The 22,929-nt window shown below is 36.4% G+C and overlaps 1 protein-coding gene across 5 annotated transcripts in view; it reads left to right on the forward strand.

Moving 5' to 3' along the window:
- Window positions 1-22,929, forward strand: part of BRAF (B-Raf proto-oncogene, serine/threonine kinase) — a 182,094-nt gene that overhangs the window by 62,476 nt on the left and 96,689 nt on the right. For all 5 annotated transcript variants that reach the window (XM_023514190.1, XM_023514193.1, XM_023514192.1 and 2 more), the window contains exon 3: window positions 822-1,085. In XM_023514190.1, the coding sequence (XP_023369958.1) occupies window positions 822-1,085 (264 nt within the window). The remainder of the gene's footprint in view (window positions 1-821; window positions 1,086-22,929) is intronic.

Genomic DNA, 22,929 nt, shown 5'->3' on the forward strand with positions numbered 1-22,929 from the left:
ATTAATCTGAAATTTTAAAAAAAGAATTTGATTTTATATGGTCATTTGATCATATAGCCTTAGTCAAATGAAACTTCTAGGAAGATACCCTTCTAGGAATTAGCCCCAGAATTTCTTGACTGCAGGGTATAAGCTACATTTCCAAATATAAGTTTATTCTCTATGTAGTATTTGATAGAGAAAGAAGTCATCAGAGATCCATAGTAAAAAGAATAAAGTATTTTACTGATAGCTATTTCTGGAAGAAGGGAGTAATTGCACATCCTCTGAGCCTTGTTGAGTTTTTGGTGCTAATAGTGAAATCTGGTGGTGTGTTCTAAGTCTTGTTTTTTGATAAATCTTCCTTAACCTCTCATCTCCTTTTCAGCTTCTTTTTTCTATTAAGAATATGTGTGTATGTGTGTGTCTGGTATAAAACTATATGCTTACAACTCTACTGGGAAAACATTTTTTTAGTGGGGTTACACCTGTTCTTAATGTAGTATTTTATCTACGTTTAGATGTGTGATTTGGGAGGTAAATTATAATTGACGAGAAAACTAAAAAAAAATATGCTTCTTTATTATTCATGGACCATCTAGATATCACATACAAATAGGTCAGGTTTCTCAGTGTAATGTAGTGAAGTGCCTTATAACAAATGACTTATCCATTTGATGGTGAAAGTATTAATTTATTCTAGCACTTATTTTTAACTTGTAACTTAAAACTCTGTTAGCTATATCACAAAGAGATGAAAATTAAAGATTGAAATTTCATATTTCCTTTTGATAATGTCAAGATAAAGTCCAGATTCAATATAAGTCTACTTTATTTTATAGGCCTATGAAGAATACACCAGCAAGCTAGATGCCCTACAACAAAGAGAACAACAATTATTGGAATCCCTGGGGAATGGAACTGATTTTTCTGTTTCTAGCTCTGCATCAATGGACACCGTTACATCTTCTTCCTCTTCTAGCCTTTCAGTGCTACCTTCATCTCTTTCAGTTTTTCAAAATCCCACAGATGTGTCACGGAGCAACCCCAAGTCACCACAAAAACCTATTGTTAGAGTCTTCCTGCCCAACAAACAGAGGACAGTGGTGAGTCAGTTTTTGATATCATTTTGCTGTGTCTTTTTATTTTTTCAGAAAAATCAGTTGTTAAAAATGAATATATTATTACTTCATACTCAGAGGTCATGCAAATAGAAAGGATCCATCCCAAACAAGAATGGAAAAGATAATTATTTGTTGCTAAAGTATGTGTTCCTTTACTGAAACAAATTATTGCTAGTGTCAGAGACATTCTAACCTATACTAAACTTGCACCACACTGAAGTCTGAGTATTAATTTAAATTCAGTCAGAATTTCAGGCTTGAGCTTGTTTGTTGTCTAATATATGCCAGATAAGCTTCATTTCTTCACCTTTAATAAATTCTCATTCTGAGTTATTATCAAATATTGAATTTTCAGTGTGCTTGTTATTTTTGTCTTGTCCATAGTGTACCCTGTAAGTAACATTTAAAGCAGAGAAATATGCGAAATTATTGTGGATGGTCTATACTTCTGAAGTGCAATACATACTGCCAGTAGACTTAAAAAATAGTATGTCTATATACATCACTACCTTTTTAATGTATTATATATATATGGTTGCTTTTTATATTAATAAAAATGTATCATTTCTGAATACAAATGAAGTCAAAGTTTTTCATTTTTTTCTTAGACAACAGATATGAGAAGCCTGAATGCTTTTGTTCAGTATTTCAGAATTTTTTGACTTGAAACTATTATAAAGGTATTATACTTCCAAGAGTGAAGAATTCCTGCAGTAGGGGTTAAACTACCAGCCTGTAGGTTTTGATCTTGCTTGGAAGATACGATTTTCTAAGGAGTCATTTATTGTAGGGAATATATCCATTCATATTTTTTCCTGCCCTTCTTTCTATGAATAGACAAAAGTTGGTTGCAATAAAATGGACTCTGATTATTCTTTGTGTAGAATTACTAATCAGTCTATAAAACAAATTTAGTTCTCTAACCCTACCTTTTTCTTCTTTTGGGTTGAATAAAATTAAAACTATTTTCCCACATTAAGATGGGAAATTACTGAGCAATATCTTTCCAGTTGCCCCTTTAAAAGGGGATATATGGTGAAATTATATATGAACTATCTGTGAATTCTATCTTTGAAGCAGCCTATGTTATAAAACATCTGTCCTCAGTAGATCATAAATTAATTCTCTGTTGCCTTTGCCCATATTTATGAGCAGAAACTAGAAAAGTTTTTGTTTGTTTTTGAAATAGATTGAGACTCTTGTCACCCTGGCTAAAGTGCAGTGGTGTTATCACAGCTCACTGCAAGCTCAAACTCCTGAGCACAGGTAATCTTCATGCTTTGGCCTCCCAGAGTGCTAGGATTATAGGTATGAGCCAGGCCAGGAAAGGTGTTAAGTCCCAGCTTTTGCCTTTTTTTATCACAGTATTCTTCCTCCTTTCATTTCCTACTAAACTTAGTAATTGTGTGAGTTTCAGCATATAAACTAAATTGAGCCTATTGAAGATAGCCTTTTGAATATTCTTAGCCTAATCTATAGGATTAGGGTTAACTGCCTTCTTTGTATTTAAGGGGGGGTGGGGGGCAGAGAAATTTACAGTTACCACTAAAGCTTATAATTCCCTCTTTAAAAAGCAATAGAGATAATTGAGACTCTTCAAAGATACAAAATGATCATAAGTGAGCTAATAGGCAGTTGACTAGGGTTACCTTAATTATTATGGCTAGGCTTAGATTAAATTAATGACTTGTTCTTGTCTGTTGTACTCTCACACTCTTTCATCTTCTATACTCAGAATAACTCTGTATCATGAATTTAGGAGGTCTTTTGAATTGTCAATAAATGAGTCTACAGATTTAAACTCTTTCAATGATACTGTTTTGCCATTCTCCCTTTATCTGAATCTCTTCGTTCTTTATTCCTCTTTTCATCCCTCAGTTCTTATTAATATTGACAGTGACTGACCATTGATCATGCGGTGTTCCAAATCCTGAGGTGAGGTCTTTACGTGTATGCAGGTATTCTCTCACCCAGGATAATTCACATCCTAAATAAAACTGTGGTAGTGCAAGCAGCTCCTCTGTCAGCATCTCTCTGGATCTGTTTGTCCTCAACACTCAGGAACACAGGGCAGTAGAACCTACTAGCAGTAAATGAAATCAAGTACCAAAAATGAGATTTTTTAAAAGAGGATTTAGATTTATGATCCAAGATAGCAGACTAAAAACTTTCGTTTATGTACAAATGTAGTTTTTCTTAAAAATTCTTTTGATATGACAGTAAAGAGATATGAGAAGAATAAGTTAATAAAATAAGATAGGATACTGTCAGAGAAATGGAAATTTTTAGGAATTCCTGGAAAATGAATAACTTGGATAAATAGATAAGCCAAAACAGAAAACCATATAAAATTCTAGGGGCTAGATTTTTACATGAAGGGAACAAATCTCAGTAAAATCCTGATGAAGCATAAAACCTGTCAGTAGTTACAGAGAAGTGGATTTGCCTCTTGAGCAGTTATCAGAGAATTAATTGAAGATCTTGCTCTGGCATCAAGACAAAGTTTTATCAGGAATCAGACAGGTAGTTTAAATATGAATATTTCAAAGGTATGGGTTAGTTGCGAGTCCTGTAAAGAAACAAAGTGAACCAGACCCTGCTAAAATCATTAAAATTCTGAATTTAAAATTAAAAAAAAGAAAAGGTGCTGGCTAGATTTTTGAAACATCTGATAATGGGCTGCTGATCCCTAGTACAGCCCTACATTGCACATCTCCATAGAGAGGTGAACGTTGCCTCCTGGAATTGTATAAGGGGATTCTGTCAGTTCCTCTTCTGAATATATAGAACCAAATGGTTTATAGTGAGTATTCTGTGAAAAAGCTCTGAAAATTGTTTTCTAAACAAAATGAAATTTCTGTTTGGAGAATTTCTGCACCAGTACTCGAATGAGAAAGATGAATAAAGCTGAACATTGTATATCATTGAACCTCAGAGAAATCCATTGGGGAGGAAAAAGGAAAAACCAGTTCATTCAAGAATAAAAGAATATTCTACCTCTCCAAAGAAGCATGTACCCTTTAGTAATGTCAGTGGTATAGCATGGAAAAACACACTGATTTCTCTTACTAAATTGTCAACATGACACACTTCTGTGACCAGATGTGTAGAACCTGGTGCCCCACCAAGCAATTCTGCAGTACATAAACTGGGTGTCCCATAACTTAACTCAATTTTGACACTATCTACCTAGAAATAGTGTAGACCAGTGGTTCTCAACCTTCCTAATGCCGCAATGTATTTTCATTGTTAAAAAGGGGTTGCGACCCACATGTTTAGAACTGCTGGTGTAGTCCCTAAAGCTTAAGGGCTCAGTCCCACAAGGCTGCCCCCCTTTTTATTTATTTTTTTTATTATTTTTTTTTCTTTTTGAGACAGAGTCTCACTATGTTGCCCTTGGTAGAGTGCTGTGTTGTCATAGCTCACAGCAAGCTCAAACTCTTGGGCTCAAGCGATTCTTTTGCCTTAGCCTCCCAAGTAGCTGGGAATACAGGCACCCACTACAACACCCGGCCATTTTTTGGTTGCAGTTGTCATTATTGTTTAGCAGGCCCAAGTCAGGCTTGAACCTGTCACCTTAGGTGTATGTGGCTGGCGCCCTACTCACTAAGCTATGGGCACTGAGCGCTACTTTTTTATTTTTTATTTTTTGAGACAGAGTCTCACTTTGTTCCCCTGGGTAGAATGCCATGGCGTCACAGCTCACAGCAACCTCAAACTCTCTTGGGCTTAAGCAGTTCTCTTGCCTCAGCCTCTGAAGTAGCTGGGACTGCCCACCACAATGCCTGGCTATTTTGTTGTTGTTGTTGCAGTTGACATTGTTGTTTTAGCTGGCCTAGGCCGAGTTCAAACCTCCAGCCTCAGTGTATGTGATTGGCGCCCTACCCACTGAGCTACGGGTGCCACCCTGCCCCCTTTTTTAGATGCCAGCCTCAAGTTCTACTTTGTAACCTATACTTCTGACCAACTGCTTATAAATTAGGGATTCCCACAGTCCCCTTCTCATCTTCAATCATTTACTAGAATAGCTCACAATTTCAGGGACATTTACTTAGAGATTTACTTGTTTACCCTAAAGGAGTAATCCCTAACCTTGTGGCACCAGGTTCATAGAAGACTGGTTTCATGGAATACAGTTTTTCCATGGACCGAGGTTTGCAGGGGATGGTTTCAGGATGATTCAAGCATATTACATCTCTATCTCAGATCATCAGGCATTAGATTCTCATAAGGAGCAGGCAAGCTATCCCTTGCATGGGCAATTTACAGTAGGGTTTGCACTCTTGTGAGAGTCTAATGCCACAGCTTATCTGACAGGAGGCGGAGCTTAGGCAGTGATGTGAGGGATGGGGAGCAGCTGTAAATACAGATGGAGCTTCACTTGTTCTGCTTGCCCACTTGCTGCTCACCTTCTGTGCAGACAGGTTCCTAAGGGAATACCAGTCTGTGGCCTAGGGGTTAGGGACTGCAACTTTAAAGGATCTTAATAAGGGTTAAAAAATGTTACAAAAAAGCATGGCACCTGTAGCTCAAGCAGCTAGGGCGCCAGCCACATACATGGGAACTGGCGAGTTCAAATCCAGCCCAGGCCTGCCAAACAACAAAAACAACTACAACCAAAAAAAAAAGCCAGGCGTTGTGGTGGGCGCCTTGTAGTCCTGGCTACTTGGGAGGCTGAGGGAAGAGAATCACTTAAGCCCAAGAGTTGGAGGTTGCTGTGAGCTGTGACACCACAGCACTCCACCCTGTGTAATAGCTTGAGACTCTGTCTCAAAAAAAAAAAAAAAATTACAAAAATAAACAGAGAAATAGAAGACAGAAAAAATGCTTAGGCCAAGGTATGTGGGAAGGGGGTGCAGAGTTTCCATGCATTCTGTAGGAATGCCACCTTCCAGCAGTTATAAGTTTTCAGCAGTCTGGAAGCTCTCTGAACTTTTTGTATTTCAGGGATTTTTATGGAGCCTTTGTCACTTACCTCTTCTCAGAGGTTGGTGGATGGGACTGAAAGTTTCAAGCTTCTAATCATGGCTTGTTCTTTCTTGGGATAAGCTCCTATCCAGGAATCCACTGAGAGTCACCTCATTAGAGCAAAAGATGCTCTATCATCTAGGAAATCCAAGGGATTAGGAGCTCTGTGTCAGGAACTGGGATCAGAAACCAAGTATGAGAACAAGAGATGAACCTGGCTGGGTGTGATGGGTTGTGCCTTTAGGCTAAGGTGGAATGATCTCCTGAGCCTAGGAGTTCAAGACCAGCCTGGGCAACACAGTGAGATACCATATTTATAACATTTAAAAATAAGCTGGTCATGGTGGTGCACTCGTAATCCTAGCAACTCTGGAAGCTGAGGCAAGAGGATTGCATAAGTATAGGAGTACAAGGTTACAGTGGCCTATGATCAGGCCACTGCACTTCAGCCTGGGTGACAAAGTGAGACCTTGTCTCTCTCTTTGTTAAAGATGCACTTAGTATACCATCTCGGATCACTCAGGAAATTACAAGGATTTTAGGAGCTCTGTGCCTAGAACTGGGAATGAAGATCAAAATACATACTTAATGTAAACTACAATATTACAGTCTTATCAACATACCAAACCACTTACCATTTAGAAGATATGTTTATCAAGCTATATAGGAAGTAAGTCCACACCAGATGAACCTCATTTTCATTTATAAGTATGACTGGAACACCAGCAGCAATAGAGAAAAACTAAGATGAAGTAACTAGATCACTAAAAAAACCCTATATTTCAGGAGGTACTACATTCTTAAAACCAGATCAGTTTGATATGAAAATGGAGTTATTCAAAGGAACGCAAGAAGTTTGTAGAAATTAAAAGTATAATTGTTGAATTTAAAAGTTAAAGTTTGGGGGAAACACAAGATATTTTGGATATCTAGGAACTTGGAATTATTCAGTAGAATATAATAGGTATCTAGAAATAGATCCTAGAATTTAGGAGAACTTAATATGAAAAAAATAATGGTTCAATCAGTAAGAAAAAAGGTGAATGGCTTGGTGCCTATAGCTCAACCAGCTAAGGCGCCAGCCACGTACACCTAAGGTGATGGGTTCGAACCCAGCCTGGACCCGCCAAACAACAATGATGGCTGCAACCAAAAAAATAGCTGGGCGTTGTGGCGGGCGCCTGTGGTCCCAGCTACTTGGGAGACTCGCTTGAGCCCAGGAGTTGGAGATTGCTGTGAGCTGTGATGCCACGGCACTCTACCCAGGGGGACAGCTTGAGGCTCTGTCTCAAAAAAAAAAAAAACAAAAAAAGGTGAATCATTTAATTTTTGGTGCTGGCACAGCTAGAAGAAAATAAAATTAGACCCACATCTTACACCAGTTACAAAATTAATATATATAGAATTAAGAAATTAAATACCAAAAAATTATGTAAATCTTTCAAGAAAAATTTGGTAGGCTGTACGTAAAACCTAGGAGTGTGGTTACTTCTTAATTAATCAAAACTTAAAACTTAGGTGTAGCCCCTCAAAATCATTAGTCAGTAAAGTTGGAAACGGTACCCAGATGACAAAAAGCAAGTAGTCTCCTGTATATACCAAGAGCCTTCAAAATTGATAAGAAAAAGACAGCTCCATAGGAAAAAGGCAGAAAAATCATAGAAGGTGAAATTCAGATGAACACTAAAATGCATGAACATTGTTCAGATTCAGTAAGTTGTGAGAGAAATGCAAATTAAAACAACCATGAGATCATTTCATCTGTCTGGTGAAAATTAAGTTGTATAAGGAGAAAACCACTCATTTCATTGTGGGTGGAAATGTAAAGTATCACAGCTTGTTTGAAATCACTTTAATAATATCTATCAAAATTTACAAGTACTAGTGTCTTCTAAGCCAGAACTTCCACTACGGGGAATTTAGTATATAAAATAAAACACCAGTATATAGGAATATCTATATAAGGATGCATAATTATTATTCATAATGACAAAAAATGGACTGCCCATTAGTAAGGCAATGAGTACATAAACTAAGGTATATCCACATCATAGTATAATGTAGCCTATAAGATTTTTACTTAAATGTTTTTCTAAGAAGTATTGAGAAAAGGAAATTGGAAATTGTAATATTATTTATTTGGGTATTTGTGGTATTTTCTATGTTCATAAATATCTTTCTTACCTAGAAATGCTGACTGAAATACATTTTATTAAGTGTTTAATTCAGCTCACTAGAACAGAAGAAAAATATACAGAGGGTGAAAATAAAGAAGTGAAAAATCAGAAAAGAATGTGAGCTGATTGTGCCAATGGTTAAAGGTGTTGCTGAACTAAAGCCTTCGGGCCAGATCCAACCTACCTGTTTTTGGATAGTCTATAAACTAAGAATGGATTTCACATTTTGAAATGCTTGATTAAAAAGGAAAAGAAAGAACATTTCATAACATCTGAACATTATATGACATTCCAATTTCAGTGTTCATAAATAAAATGTTATTGAAATGGAGCAATGTAATTTATTTACATACTGTTTGTGGCTGTTTTTGTGCTATAGCTGCAGTGTTATATACCACCATATGGCCTATAAAAACTCTGGTTCTTTATGGAAGAAATTTGCTGATCTCTGCTGCAGTGATCCTCAGTGGGGTCACTTTGCAACTCTGTGCACCAAGGGGGTATGAGTGTCAGTGTTTGGTGACCACAAGACTGGGCCTTTCACCATTCCCAGGGTAATTGAAGCTTGGATCTCATACAGAGATGACCCAATGAAGGACATTGCCTCCAGCAAAAAGGTGAAATCTCTTCACCAGAATATATAGATATGATAGTGAAACTTGACAGCCTTTGCAGGGCCCTAAATAAAAATTAAAGTTTCTCCTGTGACTTCTTAACTATCGACCTATTCTCTTCATTATGTGGTGTTCACATTTTTGAGCCCTCTGGCAACGTAACAGCTGGTCATGGAGTGGTTATAGCACTCAGGCATTGGGCATAAGCAATGCAAACACTCCTTTGGCCCATCTAGTTCTCATAGAATTCACAGAGATAATGTCTTACTCATGAGTTATAACACATACAAAGAAACAGTCTAAGTGAATTGGAAGACTTCAAAACAGCAGGGTTAAACTCCTAAGAAGGAACCAAATAGGTAGTTAAAATTTAAAACTCCATAAATGGCATCATCTGTGAAGTATTCTTGCACAGAATGATTATGTTGAATGCCAAGCTTCTCGACCTTCTATTTTATAGAAAACTAGAGGAAAAAGTTAAGTACCATGAGAAAACAATTAGACAAATTCAGAATGTAGACTTTCTGAAAGACAGTAGGCCTGGGCTCTTTGATAAGTCAATCACATAGAGGATAAAAAGGTTGGGGGGTTATGCTCTACTAAACAAGACCAAAGAGAGAACAGCCAAATGCAATGTATGATCCTGGGTTGGGACTGAATGTAAGAGAACTAAAGACATTCTTGGAACTTGGGAAATTTTGAGTACCAACTGACTATTAAGTATTATTATGGAATTGTTAATTTTCTTAAGTGTGATAATGGTAGTGTAATTATGTAGGACAATGTCCTTATTCCTAGGCAACACATGCATAAGTATTTAGGGATGAATTGTTGATGACTGCATACTTCCTCCTTTCTTGAAATGTAATTTATACACAATAAAGTATACAGATCTCAATTGTATAGCTCAGTGACATGTTACATATGTTAACTACCATGCAGATTAAGATGTAGAACATTCCTAGTGCTTTAGAGGGTTCTCCTGTGCCTCTCCAATTCAGTACTAACTCCTAAGAGTAATCATTATTCTGACTTCTGTCTCAATTACTTTGGATTCAAATGGTGTAATAGAAAACCAAATGTAGAGAATAAAAGAAAGATGAAAAAATAATTTAAGAATCTGAGAAAATTTGGATGTCAATTGTACCATTCCTTTAGATTTTCTGGTGTATTTGAAAGTTTTTGTAATAGTGTTGGAAAAATGAAAACAACATAAAGGAAAAATAAAAATTCAAAAGAAACAATTGTTACTAGGAAAAAAAAGGAACATATTGGTGTTGACTTGAGGAAGTAGCAAGGTAACACTTTAAATAAAATCTCAATATGTCCAGTTAGTTACAATAATTACAGAGCAAGTACTTTTTGTTTTTGTTTTGTTTTGGAGACAGTATCTCATTATGTCACCCTCGGTAGAGTACGTGGCATCATAGCTCATAGCAACCTCCTACTCTTGGGCTTAAGTGATTCTCTTGCCTCAGCCTCCCAAGTAGCTGGGACTATAGGTGCCCACCACAACACCTGGCTGCTTTTTTTTGTTGTTGTTGCCATTGTCATTGTTGTTTAGGTGGCCCAGGTGGGTTCGAACCCTGAAGCCCCAGTGTATGTGGCTAGTGCCGTAATCACTGTATTACGGGCACCAAGCCCTGAGCAAGTATTAAAATGCTATATAGAAGTTAAAATATTTTATTTATTTTACAATAGTCAATGGATGAGATAAAAGTAGATTAAACCTAGCTGAAGGAAGAAAGCAAACTTATAGAAAATATAAAAGAGAGGTTAAGAGGTATGAAAGATGGAATGCACAGTTTCATTATGTACTTAAAGAGTTCTAGAAAGTAAGAATACAAATAAAGGAAGAGAACAAAATTCAAAGAAATGATGGTTAACATTTATGAATGACATGAATAATGATTTGGGAAGCACAAACTCAAAGTTGGATAATTTGAATCCATAATAGGTATGACAAAATGAAATAATATTGTTTTAAAAGCATTCACAAAAAAGTTATATATAAGGATTAAAATTAGATTATCATATAATATCTTCATTGCAGCTATAGAAGTTTTAAAATAGTAAAATAGGCTCAGTGCCTGTAGCTCAACCAGCTAGAGCACCAGCCACATCCGTCAGAGCTGGCGGGTTCGAATCTAGCCTGGTCCTACCAAACAATAATGACAACTACAACCAAAAAATAGCTGGGCGTTGTGGTGGGCACCTGTAGTCCCAGCTACTTGGGAGGCTGAGGCAAGAGAATCTCTTAAGCCCAAGAGTTGGAGGTTGCAGCTTGGCACCTGTGGCTCAAGTGGCTAAGGCGCCAGCCACATACACCTAAGGTAGTGGGTTTGAATCCAGCCCAGGCCACCAAAACAACAATGACGGCTGCGACCAAAAGATAGCCAGGTGTTGTGGCAGGCACCTGTGGTCCCAGCTACTTGGGAGGCTGAGGCAGGAGACTCGCTTGAGCCCAGGACTTGGAGGTTGCTGTGAGCTGTGATGCTACGGCACTCTACCCAGGGCAACAGTTCAAGACTGTCTCCAAAAAAAAAGGAAAAAAAGAAAAAATATATAATAATACACTCAAAGAGCTTAGATCTCTCAGCTAAGCCACGAATTTAATTAGCTAAGTTTACTATGGCAAATGTATAATAAAGGCCTTTCCAGACAAGTTTACCTTTCACAGTCTCTGCTTGAATGTATAATAAAAGCCTTTCTACACAAGTTTACCTTTGACAGTCTCTCCCAAAATAATTTTACTTTAGGAAGGAAATAGAACACAGAAAAAAGGAATGAAAAGTAACAACTGAACCAAAAACTATAAAACTTGTAGAAGAAAACACATGAGGAAATCTTTGCTACCTGGGGTTTGGCAGAGATTTCTTAGATATGGCACAAAAACACAATCTGTAATGAACATATTCATCAATTAGACGTAATAAAAATATAATACTTCTCTTCAAAAGGCAATGTTTAAGACAAAAAAAAAAAGAGAAACCACAAGTTGATAACCTTTCCAAAGCATGTATCTGATTAGGGTGTATATCTAGAATAAAGAAAGACCTCAATAATAAGGCTCAGCGCCTATAGTTCAGTGGTTAGGGTACCAGCCGCGTGCACCTGGGCTGGTGGATTCAAACCCAGCCCGGGCCTGCTAAACAACAATAACAACAAAATAGTTGGGTGTTGTGGCAGGCGCCTATAGTCCCAGCTACCAAGGAGGCTGAGGTAAGAGAATTGCTTAAGCTCAAGATTTTGAGGTTGCTGTGAACTGTGATGCCACAGCACTCTACTGAGGGCAACATAGTGAGAGTGTCAAAAAAAAAAAAAAAAAAAAGAAGAAAACTGTGATTAAAATAAGAAAATGGACAAAAGAGTTGAACAGACACTTCACCAGAAATGATGTATGGATGATCAATAAACATATGAGAAGAAGCTCAATGTATTAATCTTTACAAGAATGCACATTAAAGGCATAAGATACTATTATATGCCTCATAGAATGGCTAAAATTAAAGAGTGGTATACCAAGTATTGATGAGGATGTGAAAGAACTAGAATATCCATACACTGCTAGTGAGAATGTATAATGGTGCAACCACTTTAGAATGCAATTTGGCCGTTTTATTTAATGAAATCACTTTCAAAATCCCAAAAGCTTTTTTGCAAAAATAGAAAAATCCGTTTGAAAATTCATATAAAATCTCAAGGGACCTCCAGAGAGTCCAGTCTCAAAAAATAACAAAGATGGAAGCTTCACTCTTCATGATTTCACTTCAGGTTATTAGAAAGCTACAGTGGAATTGGCATACAGACTCACAACAGTGGTACTGGCATACAAACAGACGAAATAAGATAGTCCAGAGATGAGTCTTCACATATATGGTCAAATGATCTTTGACAAGAGTACCAAGACCACTTCACTGGGCAAAATGAAGCTCTTTAAGAAATAGTGTTGGACAATGGAATATCCATATACAAAAAAAGGAAGTGGAATCCTTATCGTATACACGAACCACATACAAAAATTTAAATAGATAAAAAAACTTAACCACAAGAGTTCTACAGTAAAACTTTTAGAAGAAAACATAGGAGGAAAGCTTCATAGCATCGGATTTGGCAGTGATTTCTTGGCTGTGACACCAAAAGTACAGGCATCACAGAAACAGACAAATTGGACTATATCAAAGTTAAAGACTTCTATAAATCAGAGGACCTAATAGAGTAAATAGGCAACCTGGAATAGAACAAATATTTGCAAATTATGTATCTGATAAGTGGTTAATATCCATAATACATAAAGAACTTCTAAAACTCAACAGCAACAACAAAAAACCTAGTTACAAATGGGCTTGAACACATATTTCTTTAAAGATGGCTAATAATCACATGAAAGGATGCTCAGCATTACTAATCATTAGGAACATGAGGATAAAAACTACAGTGAGATACCACTTCACGTGTGTCAGGATGGCTAGTATCAAACAAACAAATAGAAAATGACAAAAGTTGGCAAAGATGGGGAGAAATTGGAACTCTTGTGGACTCTTGGTGCCAATGTAAAATGATGCAACTACTGTGGAAAACAATGTGGTATTTTTCTCAAAAATTAAAAATTAGTATATGCTTCAGCAATTCAACTGCTGGGTATATACCCACAATAATTGAAAGTAGGATCTTGAAGAGATGTTTGTATGCCCATTTTCATAGCAGCATTATTCACAGTAGCCAAAAGATGGAAGGAACCCAAGTGTCCACTGATGGATGAATGGATAAACAAAATATAGTACATACAGGGCATCCAAAAAAATCACCCTTAAAGTTACCATACATAGGGAAAATGGGAAATTGTAGCTAGGTGTACCTTTATTTACAAAATATTCATTACGAAATTTTACAAAGAGGTGGCCAACACATAGAGAATATTTTATAAATATTTTGTAACGTATTGTAATGAATATTCTGTAAATAAAAGTACATCTAGCTGCAATTTCCCATTTTCCCTATATGTGTTATCTTTAGGGGTGATTTTTGGGACACCCTGTATGTATAGTGAAATATTATTCATCCTTAAAACAGAAGAACATCCTGACACATGCTACAACATGAATAAATTTTGACATTAAGCTAAGAGAATTCAGCCCATCATTAAAGTACAAGTAGTGTATGATTCCACTTTTATGAGGTACATAAAGTATTCAGATCCATAGAAACAAAGTAGAATTGAAGAGGCTGTGGGGAATTGTTTAATGGGTGTAGAGTTTCAATTTTGCAAGATGAAAAGAGTTCGGGAGACTGGTTGGACAACAATGGGAATATACTTAACACTGCTGAACTGGACACTTAAAAATAGTCAAGGTGGTATACTTTATATCATGTATATTGTAAACATAGTTTTTTTTAAGCAGCTTGATAGTTATAGAAAAGGTTAAATATACACTTATCATATGACGTAGCCATTCCACTTCTAGGTATTTATGTAACCAAGAGAAAAGCAAGCATGTGTCCATAGGAAGATTTGTACACAAATGTTCTTAGATGCTTTGTTTGTAATAACCCCAAAGTGGAAATAACCCAATGTCTATCAACGAGTAAATGGTTAAACAAGTTGTGGTATATCCATAAAATGGAATCCTCAGTAGAAATGAATGAACTACTGATGTGCACACCTTTGACAAATCTCAAGAATAATTGTACTGAGTGAAAGAAACCAGACAAAAATGAATATATGCTTATTTAATTCCATATATATATATAATTCTGGAAAATGCACTTTTCTATAGTGGCAGAAAGCAGATCAGTATTTGCCTGGTCAGAGGATTGGCACAGGAGGGAAGCATTATAAGTAGTATAGGAACACAAGGAAACTTTCAGAAAGTGATGAGTATGTTCATTACCATGGATGTGGTGATAGTTACATAGTATGTATATAATCACAAAATATGTGTTATTAAATTGTGTATTCTGGCTGAGCAAGGTGGCTCATGCCTATAATCCCAGCATTTTGGAAGATTGAGGTGGGAAGATCCTTTGAGACCAGGAGTTGGAAATCAGCCTGGATAATATAATGAGACCCCATTTCTACAAAAAAATAGGTGAGCATGGTGATGCATGCCTGTGGCCCCAACTATTTGGGAGGCTGAGGCAGGAGAATTGCTTGAACCGCATAGTTAGAGGCTATAGTGAGCTATAATGCTGCCTCCGACCTGAGCAACAAAGCAAGACCTTATCTCTTAATTAAAAAATAAAAAGTAAAACACTTAAAATTTTTAGTATATTTTCAGTAACAAGGGGAATCTCTACAAATACAGGCCATATTCTTTGAGCACAGTGCAATTAACATAGAAATTAATAATAATAATAATAGAAAACCATGTTTTTAGAAATTTGGGATACTTCTAAGTCATGAGTCAAAGAACAAATACCTTTTTTCTGAGACAGAGTCTCACTATGTTGCCCTTGGTAGAGTGCTGTGGTGTCACAGCTCAGCAGCCTCCAACTCTTGGGCTTAAGCGATTCTCTTGCCTCAGCCTCCTAAGTAGCACCTACAGGTGCCTGCCACAACACTCAGCTATTTTTTGTTACAGATGTCATTGTTTAGCTGACCCAGGCTGCGTTCAAACCCGCCAGCCTCAGTGTATGTGGCTAGTGCTGTACCCACTGTGCTATGGGTGCTGAGCCCAAAGAACAAATTCTAATGGCAATTAGAAAATATTTTATATATAATGATAATATTATACATCAAAACTTGTAGAATATATATCTGAAGCAGTTCTTAAAATTTGTAGCTATAAAAACTTATATGTTACAAAATAAAAACTCGAAATCAGTGTACATGCCTTAAGTTACAAAATGTACAAAAGTTATCAACAAAAAGGTAGCAAAAAGAAACAGAGCAGGGAAGGGGAAGGAAGATATGGTAAACTCACACCTAATGGGTGTAATGCACTAATTCCTAGTGAAGGGCACACTTAATAACATCACCTTCAACTGTACAAATGCAAATTATGTAACCAAAATCTGTGTACCCCTGTAATACTCAAATAAAAATATAAATTATAGAAAAGAAAGAAACAGCAAAAATAAAGGGTAAATATTTGAAAAGACTGTTTAAACTGTCAAGAATGGGCTAGAAATAAAATAAAAGTAAAAGGCTTGGCGCCTGTGGCTCAAGTGGCTAAGGTGCCAGCCACCTACATCTAAGGTGGTGGGTTCGAATCCAGCCCGGGCCCACCTAACAACAATGATGGCTGCAACGAAAAAATAGATGGGCCTTGTGGTGGGTGCCTGTGGTCCCAGCTACTTGGGAGGCTGAGGCAGGAGACTCGCTTGAGCCCAGGAGTTGGAGGTTGCTGTGAGCTGTGATGCCACAGCACTCTACCCAGGGAGACAGCTTGAGGCTCTGTCTCCAAATAAATAAATAAATAAAAATAAAAGTAAAAGTAATGTTAGCAATCATGAAGATGTGTTTACTATCTAAAGTTTAAGTAAAAATTAGTAAACATAAATAAGATCATGTATTAACCATTAATGTGTATTTTCAAAATAAATCAAAAAGAATTAGAAAATTCAAATAGGCCTTGTAGGGGACAAACAATGCTCCACTACCCTCTTAGTTTCTGTGGCTGAGTAAATTTCTAATTTAGAAATGAAACTGACAAATAACATTACCATGAGAAAAGACATACAGGTTTTATTTGATGTTAATATTTTTTAAGTATACATGAGATCTTCATATAAAAGAAATGAAGGTCTAATAAGCAGATAGAACTGAGAAATTATGTACCATTTTATCAAAAAATGAGAAATTGCAGAACTGCCAAGGAAAAAGGTAGGGTTTCTAGGTGTAATAAAATTGTGGCAAGAGTAATACGTGGGTAAACCTAATGGAAGTTAAAGATGATTTTAGTAAGGTTTGTCTGCGGGTTCCTTTTAGTATCATCTCTTTGTATTCTCTATGGCAGGCCTCATTTCTCAAATATTTTCCTTTAAATCAGATAAAGGAAGCTCTGGGAAATCTTTCTGCATCTATTGATTCTCAATTGTCTTTAGCTCAAAGTGATCCTTATTCCAAAGTGGCATGTTTAAGGGGTAACATTCTGTTCCCATTCAGCCTATAGCCACTAAGAAAATAAAAAATCTACACAATCTATGCATGCCTGTGCTTCATTTTACAGGCAAATTCTACAAAATGTTTAAGAAATGTAGAATCCTAGTCATAAACACATTTTCCTGTTTCATGGAGGAGTAAAAGAATATTTCCTAACTCAGTTCATATTTGTGTATTTTGGATTCGAAAGCCAGACAGAAATCATTTGATAAAGAAAAAATAAAAGTTAGTTTCATTAGATGTTGAATATACTTGCAAACATCTAATAAAATATTGCCAAACTGACAGCAATATATATACTTTAAAAGTATAATAATTATCCCAGGAATGCCACAGTAATTTTTAAATATTAATGCAGTTCACCTTAGTAGATTAAAGGAGAAACACTTTATGAACATTTCTAGATACAATAAGCAAAAGAGCTTTGATAGTATTCAACACACTTTTTTGATCGAAAAAAAACCTTGTAAACGTGGACTAGAAGAGAACTTGATAAAAGTTGATAAAGGTTTTCTACCAACTATGTCTAAGAAGCATTCTGCTTAATAGTGTATTCTCATTAAAATTGGAAACAAGCAAGAGAGATACTATCATCACTTTTGTTTAACATAGAATTGAATATCTTAGCCAATGCAGCAGCAGAGATCAAAGATACTAAACAATAATAATAAGGATTAGAAGGAAACTGTCATTATTTGCAAATGGTTTGTCTACACAGAAAATCTAAGAAAAATCTATTAATTACTAAATAAGAAAACTCAGCCTTTAATAATCAGAACAAGTGATTTTGTTTAAAAATGTTGACAAGATAAAAATGAAAAGATGTGTAAAGTTTGTGAAGAAGGGCCTGGCATGGTGGCTCACGCCTGTCATCCTAGCACCATGGGAGGCTGAGAGGCAGGTCTGTTGCTTGAGTTCGGGAGTTTGAGACCAGCCTGAGCAAGAGTGAGACCCTGTTTCTACTAAGAAAAAAGACATTGTGGTGGGTGGGTGCCTGTAAACCCAGCTAATTAGGAACTTGAGCCCAAGAGTCTGAGGTTGCTATGAGCTGTGATGACGCCCCTCAACCCCAGGACAACAGAGTAACACTTGGTCTTAAGAAAAAAAAAAGGGGGGAGGGTTGGTAAAGAAAATTGTGCAACTTTATTAAAAGACATTTTAAAAGAATAAAGAAAAAGTTATTTTATTCCTGATAATTTTTCTATACATTTCTTCCCAAATTAATCTGTAAATTCTGTGTAGTTCCTTTCAGAATTCTAAAAGGGTCTTGTCCCATCCTCCCTACTTCCATCTGACAAGCTAATTTAGAAATTATGTGGAAAAGCAAAAGTGCTATCTCTAGAGGCCTTTTCTAGGGTTTAGCCTATTTTACTTGAAGTTCTTTATTCTTTTAAAATTCAAGTAAAATATATTTTTTTAATTGAATGGTAACTGTGTAGATTAATGCACTTCTGGGGGTATAGTGTGGTGTTTTCACACACAATCTGAAACACTTCCATCAAACTGGTTAACATAGCCTTCATGTAATTTTCTTAGTTATTGTGTTAAAACGTTCATATTCTACTCATAGAAAGATTCACTTGTACCCTTGTAAGATAAACCACAGAAGTGAACCCTCGAATCCTCCCGACCCCCTTCCCGTATCCTTAGGTTGTTATTAGGTTATAGCTTTCATATAAAAGGTTTAAATTGATTTTATAATAGGAGTGTGTACATTGGATACTTTTTCTTCCATTCCTGTGATACTTTGCTAAGAAGAACATTTTCCAGCTCCATCCATGTGAATATGAAGGACGTAAAGTCTCCATCTTTCTTTATGGCTTCATAGTATTCCATGGTGTACATATACCACAGTTTGTTGATCCATTCGTGGATCGATGGGCACTTGGGCTTCTTCCATGACCTGTATTTTCTGTTCTTAAATGATCTTCCTTGGATTTACAGCTTGCTGAAATTCTTTCTGGGTTCAGCTCCCCGTCTTTGGCTTCATAGATTCTGATTGCAAGCAGTTTTTCTTCCTTTGCTCAGGAGCCTCTGACCAGGGTTGCTACTAGTTGGCCATCTTCCCCATATAAACCTTCTTTATTAAATGCTACAGCAGTTGTTTTATTGTGGTTTTGAAGATATTTATTTCTTTTTAATTTTCAAAGTTTCTAGCAAATATAACTTCAAAAATATAATTTTTAGAAAACAATCCAGTGATGTTGTGAGATATATCAAAATGAATATTTACTCATTATTTCTAATTGTAAAAAATTAAAGGCAAGGTAGTATCCCTTGGTACAGGCCTATTTAAGACTTTCTAGATACTGGAATATACATAGTGATTAAAAATAATAAATGTATATGTGCTCTGAGATACCTTTGAATTATATTTAAAAACCTGTTGATTATGGTTATCTGAGGGGTAATAACATTGTTTAGGACAACAGAAATAGACTGATCTAATCTTTTACTTTATACTTAATACCCTTCTTTTACATAATACCAACCTATCTGTTTTTTGTGTTTGTTTAGAGCGATTGTATCTTTATTATTTGGAGTGATTATATCCAATTTATATCTATTTCTTGATGGATAATTAAGTAGTGCTACAGTATACATTTAAATACCTGTATGCATAAACACTGTAGGAGTATATTTTTTTAGAATTTTAGAGGTGATTTATTTTTTCATTTCAGGTTAACATGAGGGTACAAATATTTAGGTTACATTGTTTCCATTCCTAAGGTAAAGTCAAGTTGTAGTTGAACCCTTCATCCGAGGGGGCATGCTGAACACCCTCACCTTGTGCACGTTAGATGAGATCTGCTCATCGTCCTCCTTCCCCTTCACTTCTCTCTCCTCTCTTCTCCCCCTTACTAGACTATACTTGTGTTTTTCTTTCATGTAAGCATATAATTGTTTCTGTATTGGGTTCATGTTAGTATTGAGTATTGGATACTTTTTCCCTCATTCTTGTGGTACTTCATGAAGAACGTGTTTCTACTCCATCTAGGTAAACACAAAAGATGTAGAGCCTTCATCTTTTCTTACGGCTGAACAGTACTCCATGGTATACTTCTACCACAGTTAATCAATTCATGGATTGCTGAGCGCTTGACTTGATTCCATGTCTTGGCAGTTGTGAATAGAGCTGCAATAAACATTCTAGTACAGATGTCCTTGTGGTAAAATGATTTTTTTTCTGCTGGGTAGATACCTAGTAATGGGATTAAGGGATCAAATGGAAGGTCTAATTTTAGTTCTTTGAGAATTCTCCATACTTCTTTCCATAGAGGCTGTATTAGTTTGCAATCTGTGGGAATATTCTTAGGGTAAATATCTCGAAATATTTTATTGGGTCATAGAGTAGGAACACTTAAAACTTTGTAGGCCAGGTACTGGTACATGTCTGTAGTCCCACCTACTCAGGAGGCCAAGGTAGGAAGATCTCTTGAGCCCAGGAATTCGAAACCAGCCTAGGCAGCATATTAAGACCCTGTCTCAAATTAATAAATAAAATAAAACTTCATAATACCTTAATATCAGAGTTGTTTTTTTTGTTTTTTTTGTTTTTTTTTTTTTTGAGACAGAGTCTCACTGTGTCGCCCTGAGTAGAGTGTTGTGGTGTCACAGCAAACAGCAACCTCCCAACTCTTTGGCATAAGAGATTCTCTTGCCTCGGCCTCCCAAGTAGCTGGGACTATAGGTGCCTGCCATAATGCCCAGCTATGTTTTATTGCAGTTGTCACTGTTGTCTAGCAGGCCTGTGCCAGTTTTTTTTTTATTTTTCCTGTGCCGGTTTTGAATCCCCCAGCCTTGGTGCCACCGTAACCACTGTGCTACGGGAATTGAGCCCAGAAAAGATTTTGATTTCCAGCAGCATATGAGACTTCATTTTCCCACAAGATCCTAGGCAACATTTAATGTTAAATTTTGAAAAGTGGTACCAATCTAAGAAAATTTAAAGTATATTAGGTTTGAGACACATTCGTGTATATTTTTTGTACATATATAATAAAAAATTAACCAGAAAGTATGAGACCTACCTGATTACCCTGAAAGGTGGCTTATTCTAAGCCTGCCTGCTTAAGCCCATAATTAAAATGACAGAATTTCCTTAAAAAAAAAAAAAAAGCAGAGATTTATTGAGATAAAATTCAAACGGCATACAGGCTCAGCACTCATAGCTCAGCGAGTAGGGCGCCAGCCACATACACCAAAAGCCATGGGTTCAAGCCTGACGCGGGCCTGCGAAACAATAATGACAACTGCAACCAAAAAATAACCAGACTCTGTGGCGGGCGTCTATAGTCCCAGCTACTTGGGAGGCTGAGGCAGGAGAATTGCTTAAAAGCCCAAGAGTTGGAGGTTGCTGTGAGCTGTGTTGCTACAGCACTCTACTGAGGGTGACATAGTGAGACTCTGTCTAAATAAAAGAAAATGCAAACAGCATACAGTTCTCCCATTGAAAGTGTAAAATAAATTTTGTATATTGGTAGAGTTATGCAAACATCACCATCAATTTTAGAACATTTTCATTACCCCAGAGAAATCCTTTGCCCACTAGTAGTTGCTTCCCATTGCTCCTAACCCTAGATAACCACTTAAGTACTTTACCTCCATAGTTATGCCTATTCTGGAAATTTCATATAAATGGAATAATGTAATGTTTTCTTTTGTGACTAGGTTCTTTTACTTAGCATAATATTCCCAGGGTTTAGCTGTGTTGTACCACATGTTAGTCCTTCATGCTTTCCTATTGCTGAATAATATCCTATTGGATGTATAGACTACATTTCATTTATACATTTATCACTTAATAGACGTTTATGTTGTTTCCACCTTTTGGCTGTTATGAACAATGTTGCTCTGAACTTTCATGTACAAGTTTTTATGTGGATATATGTTTTCTTTTTTCTTAAGTATATGCTTATAGTAACCTTTTGAAGGCCTAGAAAAATATTTTTTGAGATGGCTACATCATTTTATTTTCTTACCAGAATGGGGGTTCTGTTTTTTTCCATATCCTCACCAACACTTGTTTATTATTTGTCTTTTTGATTATAGCCATCCTAGTGGGTATGAAAAAGGTATCTCATTTTTATTTTTAATTTCATTTACTTGATAGCCAGTGATATCAGGCATCTTTTCATGTGGTTACTGGCTTCTGTATATCTTTTTGGAGAAAGAATTTGCTTTTATAAGTAGTTTTACATGCCGTCTGTAGACAAAACGTCAGTATTCTGAGACAAGAAAAATCATAAGGGCTTTTGAACAATGCTCTAATAATAGAAATTGGACAGAAAAGAAAAAGTAGCCAGGATTATTTCATCTAGAGATAGAGAAAAGTACAAGTTCTTTATGGACCTGTCACAATAGGAGAAAGAGAAGTAAAGAGAACAGAAATAAAACTGAATGCTCTAGAGACCAAAAAGAGAAATACTAAGGAATAAGTAAGCCTATTTTTATCCTCTAATATAGAAAGAAAAAATAAAGTAGACTAAATGCAAAATATAACATGTTGGTGAGGATAAGAAGAAAGGAGAATACTTACACACTGTTGGTTGGAATGTTAATTAGTACAACCTTTATGGAAAACAGTATGGAGATTGCTCAAAGAATAAAAAATAGAACTACTGTTTGATCCAGCAATACCACTACTGCAGATCTCCCCAAGAGAAATTAAATCATTACATCAAAAAAATACCTACCGGCTCAGCACGCATAGCACAGTGGTTACAGTGCCAGCCACATACACTAAAGATGGTGGGTTTGAACCCAGCCCAGGACAGCTAAACAACTGCAACAACAACAACAACAAATAGCCAGGCGTTGTAGCGGGCACCTGTAGTCCCAGCTACTTGGGAGGTTGAGGCAAGAGAATCTCTTAAGCCAAAGAGTTTGAGGTTGCTGTGAGCTGTGACAGCATAGCACTCTACTGAGGGCAACATAGTGAGACTCTGTCTCAAAAAAAAAAA

The sequence above is a fragment of the Otolemur garnettii genome, unplaced genomic scaffold (assembly GCF_000181295.1).
Source record: "Otolemur garnettii isolate 467f Iridium unplaced genomic scaffold, OtoGar3 scaffold00049, whole genome shotgun sequence".
Taxonomy (NCBI): Eukaryota; Metazoa; Chordata; class Mammalia; order Primates; family Galagidae; genus Otolemur; species Otolemur garnettii.